The sequence below is a fragment of the Hyla sarda genome, chromosome 4, assembly GCF_029499605.1.
Source record: "Hyla sarda isolate aHylSar1 chromosome 4, aHylSar1.hap1, whole genome shotgun sequence".
NCBI lineage: Eukaryota > Metazoa > Chordata > Amphibia > Anura > Hylidae > Hyla > Hyla sarda.
The window spans coordinates 297,633,317-297,642,666 of record NC_079192.1 but is presented as its reverse complement, the minus strand read 5'-3'; the positions used below and the strand labels follow the sequence as shown (position 1 = coordinate 297,642,666).

Genomic DNA, 9,350 nt, shown 5'->3' with positions numbered 1-9,350 from the left:
CTACAACTCCCAGCATGCCCGGACAGCCAACGGCTGTCCGGGCATGCTGAGAGTTGTAGTTTTGCAACATCTGGAGGTTGGCAGGTTGAAGACCACTGGTATAGAGTGTCAGCGCCGGCGGCCGCAACAAACATGAGGATGAGGAGGGCAGCGCATGCGGGTGACATCAGTATTTAGCCCGATGGGGACAGAGCTGGGCTGATAATTGGGGGGCAGAACAGCGCTCGCGGGGGACTTGTGATTAGTTCCCCGATGTGGGGACAGCGCAGCGCTGTGCTCATTCATTTGCAAGGGGGAGGGGCCCAACCGGTATTGCGGTATGGGTTAAAATTCATATCGTGCAGCACAAAAATGTCGGTATTCAGTATGAACCGGTACACCGCCCAGCCCTAAGAGAGAGGCCTGATAAAAGATAGCATAGGTGAGATTACAGTGATTATTTTGAGTAGCTGCACAACCAAATGACTAGTTGAGCATCATTTACTTACAGCGAGGGAGATTTTCTAAAGTTGTTTTCTCCCCTTTTACAGACGAATAGGAGGATATCCAGGCATCATAGGAACCTAAACTTTGCAGCTATAATGTGTTGCTGCTGGCTATAGTGGGTCAAACCTGGTGAAAAGTTCCTTTTCAGCCTCTTGAAACATTGCACTTATACCTAAATACTTTATTGAAATTTTGACCATAAGACTTTACAAAGTTATTTAAAAAAAAAAAAAAATAAAAATAATGAACAGCCCCTACTACCATTCCTATTGTCAAAAATGTATCAAAGTGAACCTCCATTCATGTTCAAAACTGCAGCTCCCACCCAAAGTTTAGAAGTGGCATTTATGCATTTTCTCTATGGGTGTTTTTGGATTGCTGTTTTAGAAATGTCATGTTGTATGGCATCCAGCGTCCATTGTTTCTGGCACTGGACAGCAAGCTGCATTCCCACGTCTGGTGTTGTACGGCAAACCGTCAAAATTAAGACGCTGGATGATTGTGAACTGTCCCATTCAAATGAATGGGATCAGACTTAGCATCAGTTTCTTTCTGGTACACGCCGGAGGAAAACTATGCCGGACGCCAGATATATGTGAACCCAGCCTTACTGATCAATAGAATGGAGGAACTGACAGCCGTTTATTTCATTTGACTTACTACTGAGAAAGCCCATGGATTGAAAAAAGCTAAATTGGCATTGTGCCCATAACAGTGTCATGCTAGCACTCGCTATGGATCAAAGCTCATGTTTTCCCTAGAATGCCTTTTTCTGAAAGGTCTCAGCGGTTTGTTAGATTCACACTAAGATGTCCATACATTAGCCTTTAACAATGAAATATGTCACAGCAATGGCCATTCTGTCAGGCTAGTAGTGGCGTTATTGTAACGTATAGGACATTACCTTGCCATTAATATCCAATGTATTCTTAAGTGTTCTTCTCATAGAAACAAGTGTAGCAATATAATAAATAATCCTCCATGGGTATTAGCTGCCTTTTATCTTAAAGGGGTACTCCAGAGGGGGGGGGGAATGTTTTTAAACAACTGGTGCCAGAAAGTTATACAGATTTGTAAATTACTGCTATTTAAAAATCTTAATCCTTCCAGTACATATTAGCTGCTGTATGATAGAGGAAGTTGTGTAATTCTTTCCACTCTGACCACAGGGCTCTCTGTTGCCATCTCTGTCTGTGTCAGGAACTGTCCAGAGCAGGTGAGGTTTGCTCTGGGGATTGAATCATGCTATGCACAGTTCCTAACGGGGGACAGATGTGGCAGCAGAGAGCACTGTGGTCAGACTGGAGAGAACTACCCAACTTCCTGGAACATACAGCAGTTTAGTACTGAAAGGATTAAGATTTTTTTAAATAGATGTAATTTACAATTCTGTTTAACTGTCTGGCACCAGTTGATTTGAAAACATTTTCTTTCCTTCAGTAGTTCCCCTTTTAATGAGAAAATATGGTCAGCTGACTCTAACAACATGTACTATCCACTCTTGTTGGTTCTATGGCAATTGAAGCTGGCTTTAATAAACCGATATCACAGTATTTTTCTAAATTATGGTGGTTTCATGGTATTTAATGGTATTTCAGGGGGTCCTCAGTATAGTGTCAGGTGGTCGGGGGTGTCCTCACCATGGTACCTGGGGTCTCGGTCAGGCTGCCCAGTAACTCTCCTCCATGTCTCTGCAGTTCTGCTCGAGTTTCTCAGTGGTCGGGGGTCCTCACCATGGTAACTGGGGTCTCGGTCAGGCCGCCCGGTAACTCTCCTCCATGTCTCCACAGTTCTGCTCGAGTTTCCCGTGCCCGCCCGGAAGTCACGTGCCCATTGGGAGTTGTAGTCCCCTCCCAGCACCTTACAGTCAGTTCAGTGCGGCTCGGACTACACTTCCCAGAGACGCTGTGCGGCCGGACATTTCTCTGCTCCATCATGCATTGGAGTTGGTTGCTATGGAAATGGTATATTGGGCCAAATGGTTCTTATCTGCCGACACATTCTATGTTTCTATGTATTGCGGTTTGTGAGAGATTCATATCGTAAAGAAAAAATACACGGGTATTCGTTATGAACCGGTATACCGCCCAGCACTAGTATGTATACCAAGACGGCTCCTACCATGCATGCTGAACATGTCCATAACCTTGCCAGGTGGAGACCAAAAGTGACCCTTTGGCATCTGTCAATGTCAGTCTAGTGCAAAAAGATATATGCTATATATATATATATATATATATATATATATATATATATATGCGCAACTGGGGAGGTGGGGGTGAAGTTCCTGCTCTGTGCTTCAGCCAGCTACAGTTTGGAGGGGGAATGACCACTCAGATCCCAACTGACATGTCAAAAGTTGTTTTTTTATAATAACAGGGCGCACATAACAGTGGCATCCCTCTCCTATTGGCTGTAATGATATTTGGTTTTTGTCTAGATCTAGCAGAGATATGCCAGGTCCGGCAGCTGGAGGCTCACAAAGTGGTGTAAATGCACCAGGACAATCAGATTGCATTACAGCCGATGAGTGACAGGTGTCACATGTCAGAAGCCTTGGAGGACACGCTTGGTGTGAACAGACTCATAGGGAAGAACTATCTAGCACAGGACTGTACAATAATCCAAAGCTTTTCTGTGCATGTTTATAAATAGAGATATAGCAGCACCCAGGGTGCCAGCACATGCCATCCGTGTGCCCGGGCTATCCCCAACACCCTGCGCCACTGTTGTAAGGAATCCGATGCGATCCCCAGCGACATGTGCGCCTCGCCGCGTCTGTCAGCGCATTGTACACGGCTATAGATGCCAAGGCTGCGGGCAGAGCCTCTGCTGGTGATCGCCGCTGGGCCTGGGCTGCCCCTGGAGTCTCGGCGCGGTCACTGCAGCCTCCTCTCCCGCCGCTCGCAGGCTCCAGCACCTCATCAGCACTTTTTTTTTTTCCATGTGAAACAGAAAGGGAGAGGGAGGGAGCCGGAAAGTCCTTAAAAGGAGCAGGAAGGAACCCCGCCGGAACCGTGCCATACATGGGCATCACCTTACATGGACTCACCGGCCGGGATTTCCGGAAGGTGGCGGGGGAGGCGGGGAAGAGGTGGTGCCCGTGTGCCCGCTGCCGGTCCCGCTGCCCGGTAACCGGGAACTGCTATGCCTGTTCCCCTGTACCCAAACGGGTGCCCAGCGCTGGGGTCTCCCCGGGACGGGGTTGCCTCTAGCTGACAGTCTTTCCATAGGGATACACGGAGTTCCATCCTCAGTCTTCCCCCTTCCTAGTCGACGTCACGGGTCCTCCAGCTTCCCTCCAAATAAGGGCTTCCTGCACTCCATATATGGCCATGTACGTCACAGAGGGGGCGGGCTCAGACAGCTACGAACCCTTTATATAGGAGCGGATCCCGGGGAGCCGCGAGAGATTCCATCAGGCAGGACTGGGGGAGCCGTGCGGGGGCAGCAGAACCGGCGACAACCCCAGCAGCAGCCGCAGCCAGCACAACAACAATAGCCATTATTATCAGCACCATTCCCATAACACACAGTGCACCAAGTCCACAGCCCCAGAGCCGGGGAGAGACAAGCTGTCCTCCCCCAGTGTGCATGCCGAGGCAGCTTCTCTAGGGATCCCCGAGGACCTCATGGCAGCTGCCAAAGCAGAGATGCTCATCTCACCTCTGCAGATCTCTGACCCGTTCAGTTCATTCCCCCATTCTCCCACCATGGATAACTACCCTAAACTGGAAGAGATGATGCTGCTCAACTCAGGGGGATCCCAGTTCCTGGGCGCTACAGTCCCCGAGGGCAGCGGATTCAACTCCCCTGGGGAGGGGGCCGAGAATTTCGACCACCTGGCAGCAGGTAAGCATCAGCATGGCATAGCATGGACACCTGTCAGATCACTACACATCTGCATAGTAATGACACATCTGTATTCTGCGCATAGCTTGGATGTTCTGTGCAGGTGCCTGCTCTGTTGTTATCCGTGCATGCATAGCAGTCATCTAGGATGGATTGGGAGGGGGCTGTGGGGGTCCATGTTTTTCTGCATGTGATGTTAGATGAGGACGAGTGGATGGGCAGTCGGTTGTGCACTGAATACTAAACCTGTGGCAGGGAATTCTGTTTGCGTCAGATCATGCGGAGGCATTGTGCATTGGGCCTTCCAGGGATATTGCAGTGTCTGTCAGTGGAGATGCTACTCTGTCATCTATAAATAGAGCTGTCAGGCTTGTGTATGCTGAGAACAGCCCAGATCCATGGCTTTGTCAAATCTAATCGCTCCTCTTGTTTGTTTACTTCAGATGCCTTCTCTGAGATGTCTCTGAACGCTGAGAAATCTGCCATCGAGACCAGCTTTGCCAACCATACCACCAGGCTGCCATCTCTGACATACACTGGTCGTTTCTCCCTGGAGCCTGCACCCAACAGCAGCAACACCTTATGGCCAGAGCCTCTGTTCAGCCTTGTCAGTGGACTAGTGGGGATGGCAAACCCACCCCCCACCTCAACACCTTCATCTTCACCGTCCTCCTCAGCATCATCTTCTTCTTCCCAGAGTCCTCCTCTAAGCTGCTCTGTTCAGTCAAGTGACAGCAGCCCAATATACTCTGCAGCACCAACCTTCCCTAACTCAAGCACAGACATCTTCTCTGACCAGTCATCTCAGTCTTTTCAGAATGTTTCTACATCTTCAATTCAGTATCCACCTCCTGCATATCCTATCACCAAGACCAGTTTCCAGGTGCCAATGATCCCAGACTACCTGTTTCCACAGCAACAGGGAGATGTCAGCCTGGTAACTTCAGAGCAGAAACCTTTCCAATCTATCGAAAGCAGACCCCACCAGCCTTCTCTCACACCCCTTTCTACCATCAAGGCCTTTGCAACACAGACTGTTTCCCAAGAACTCAAGAGTATCAATAACAATACTTATCAAAGTCAGCTCATCAAACCGAGCAGAATGCGGAAATACCCCAATCGCCCCAGTAAGACCCCTCCTCATGAGAGACCTTATGCCTGTCCCGTTGAGTCTTGTGACAGAAGGTTCTCCAGGTCTGATGAACTGACAAGGCACATCCGTATTCACACTGGGCAAAAGCCCTTCCAGTGTCGCATTTGCATGAGGAATTTCAGCAGAAGTGACCATTTAACAACTCATATCCGTACACATACAGGGGAAAAGCCATTTGCCTGTGACATTTGTGGTAGGAAATTTGCAAGAAGTGATGAGAGAAAGAGACACACTAAAATTCACTTGAGGCAAAAGGACAAAAAGACTGATAAGGCAACACCAGTGTCTGTGGCATCCCCCATTTCTTCCTATTCTCCATCAGCTTCAACATCTTACCCATCCCCAGTGCCAACATCTTACTCATCCCCAGTGTCTTCATCCTACCCATCACCAGTCCACAGTTCTTTTCCATCTCCTTCCACAGCCGTTACATACCCATCTGTTACCACAACCTTCCAGGTTCAAGGTATAACTAGCTTCCCATCTTCAATAGTCACCAACTCCTTCAGTTCACCTGTGTCCTCAGCACTTTCTGATATGTCAGTAACATATTCTCCCAGGACAATTGAAATCTGTTGAGAATATGATAGGACATGTGCAAAAATAAATAGGCACAAACTGAAGACTTCCAAAGCTTGGTCCCGGAGTGGGAAGTTATTGATGACAGACTGTCTAGCAAAAAGAAAGGCCATTGTAAATTGATAAGCTTCAAATGCCTAAGAAACTGCCATTTTAATTTCCCATTGTTTTCAAAGACTTAATTTGCATGAATAATTAAGATAATTTCAACATGATCCTTTTAAAGATCAACTTTTATTTGCATAAAGGGATTTTTACTATATACATAATGTATATTGTATACGTGCAAAGTTTTGTTTACGTTTTTTATGCTTTTTTGTTTTTGGTTTCTTTTTGTACTCTTGATGTGATTTTTTTTCCCCCTTTGCATATTCATGTGGTATTATTTGAAATTAATAGGGACGCCGTCTGTAAATGGTATCTAGTGATAATGCTACCATGGCTTTGACTTATTTGAGGATCAGCACTTATGTATTCAAGCATGTGTAAAAGTAACGTTTTGTTTATCCTTTTTACGTTATTTTGTTTTGTTTTTGTAAATATCATCAGATGGTACTTTCACATACGTCAAAAAACAAAAAAAGTTTATCTAGTTTCCAGTAACTTGGTGCCTTTTTGTGAAGCCTTGCTGATGTCTTGACACGTGCATTTGCGTGTATTGATGCATTGCATCTAGCCTTAAGGTGAAAGGGAATTCTTAAAAGAATGTATAAAAGACCTGAAAAGGTACAGAGAGGAAACTGAAGCACAGCTTCATTTATGTAGAATGTAAGCAAAAACTCAAAGTCTATTTTTGTAATTCAAATGTAAATTTATAAATATATATTCAACAGATGGAATGTTGTTACCTACTGAGTAGGCATGGATTTTGTATGTTATAAACATGCAGTTCATTATTTTGTGGTTTTTATTTTTACTTTATATTTGTGTTTGTTTAAACAAAGTGACTGTTTGGCTTAAAACACATTGAATGCGCTTTACTGCCAATGGGATATTTGGTGTACAACATATCCTCAGAAAAAATAAAATATCGAAAATATATTATTCCCTTTAGTCAACGTGTTTTATTGTATGAAGTTCTGTTTCTGAAGGATCAGGGACTCTCATGACTTCAAACTTGTTGCACTTTTTGCTCTTGACATACAAGAGTTATTACAAAGCTTGTATGTATGTGTATGATGTGTGGTTGGAACCAGTTTTATATACAGTGGACTGCACTGTTGTCCACTCACAGTGGTTCTATTAATGTGAGCTCATCATCTGAGTTCTGAGAGACCAAATCCTAGGCTTCTCACGCACAGGATCTATAGGTCGACTGCAGTGCAAGCCTTGTCTATTCTAAACTGTGCCACAGATATATATAATATGTGACATTTTGCAGGAGATTTGACAATTATTACTACTTCACATTAATACAAGTACATTGACAAGGTAAACACATTTATATAGTACTGATACAACAAATATTAGTAATATACAATGTAGACCACACATGTACAAGTGTTCTCCTTTACTCTTTCCCAATCCCTCTACTCTTTCTCATTACTGTGTTCCACACAGGTTATCATCATGAGAGCAGAATATTAGGTAATATATATATATATATATATATATATATGTGTATATATATATATATATATATATATATATATATATTTATAAATATCCAATAAGAACAGCACCTCCAGAAATAAATAGAAAAAAAGAATTCGGGGTGCCCGCATCATCTGAACCTCGGTCCACTGGTTCCTCAATGTATAGAAAAAATATATAGGCAGCACACCACAGGTAGACTTCAAACAAAAATAGGATTTATTCCATGATGTGGGAGACTACGTTTCTCCAGCCTCACGCTGGCTTTCTCAAGTGCACTTGAGAAAGCCAGCGTGAGGCTGGAGAAACGTAGTCTCCCACATCATGGAATAAATCCCATTTTTGTTTGAAGTCAACCTGTGGTGTGCTGCCTATATATTTTTTCTATATATATTTATATATATATATATATTTGTTTTTAACAAAGTAATGTTATCACTGCTTATTGGACAGTCATGCAAAAGCAAGTAACTGCATAAAAAGGGACAAATTAAAGGAAAATTGTCACCAAATCCTCCCCGCACTAACCAGAGGTACTGACTGGTAATGCGGGGGATGCTGATCAATATGATGCCTACCATGCCCAGATTTGCCCCGCCGTTCGCCCGTTATCTTCATTATTCCAGATATGCAAATCATATTCTAACTGGCACGGGCAAGATTACTGCCTTCATCTGGCACTGTGATGGCATCGCCGCTCGGCCCTCAGCAGCGCTCGGCTTATACATATTCATGCCCTCCGTCTCCTCTCCGCTGTTTGTGACTCTACTGCGCTGAGGCCACTTCCAGGTATACACAGGAAGATGGCACATGGGCAGTGGAGTCACATACAGAGCGGGGAGGAGAGGGAGATACGGATGGAGGGCATGAATATTCATAAGACGCGTAGTGCTGCGGACGAGCGTCACTGACGTCACAGTGCAAGATGAAGGGCAGTAACCCCGCCCATGCCAGTTAGAAGATGATTTGCATATCTGGAATAATGAAGATAATGAGCGAACAGCGGGGCGGATCCGTGCATGGTAGGCATCATATTGATCAGCGTCCCCCGCACTACCAGCCAGTACCTCTGATTAGTGAGGGGGCGATTTGGTTACAGTTTTCCTTTAATCTGTTGCTCCTTAAACAAATGAATACATTACTTTGTGCAGAATAAGTACAATAGATGAGGATGTCCCTTTATTAATATGCTACATCAGTTTTACTACTGACTGTTTGCAAAACTTTTTACTTTACTTCTGTACAACCATTTATATAATGTATTTTATTGAACTGTAACTCCAAAGACGATCTGGAGGCAGGATATCTGTTTAAATCTCCCGGCAACTTTGTAGACTACATAGAATACATAGACTTGAATGAAACTTCCAGAATATTTGTATTCTGATCACTAGTCTCAAGCTACAAAGTTTCCAGGAGAATTTAACCTATAACTATCCTTCTGCCATACCATCATCAGAGTTACATTTTAACATTACACACGTTAAAAAGGTACTAAACATTATTCTCCTTGCTAAATAGTTGACTTTAGTTTTCTGTTCCCTGAAATGAGAAATGTTAGGTTGCAGATTGCAATCACAGAACTCTTAGATAAAATGATAATTTCATGAGAAACTTACCATGCAAAAAGAAAAGAAAATCACTGTAGCACTAGTACTAAAACATAGCAAAACATACAAAACAAGAA

General features: G+C 44.3%; 1 protein-coding gene across 1 annotated transcript; it reads left to right on the top strand.

The window, feature by feature from the left end:
• Window positions 1-3,889: 3,889 nt before the first annotated feature.
• Window positions 3,890-7,116, top strand: EGR1 (early growth response 1). Its single transcript, XM_056569405.1, has 2 exons — window positions 3,890-4,338; window positions 4,782-7,116. Exons 1-2 carry the CDS (start codon window positions 4,119-4,121, stop codon window positions 6,068-6,070), a joined length of 1,509 nt encoding a protein of 502 aa, XP_056425380.1. The 5' UTR covers window positions 3,890-4,118; the 3' UTR covers window positions 6,071-7,116.
• The last annotated feature ends 2,234 nt before the right edge of the window (window positions 7,117-9,350 follow it).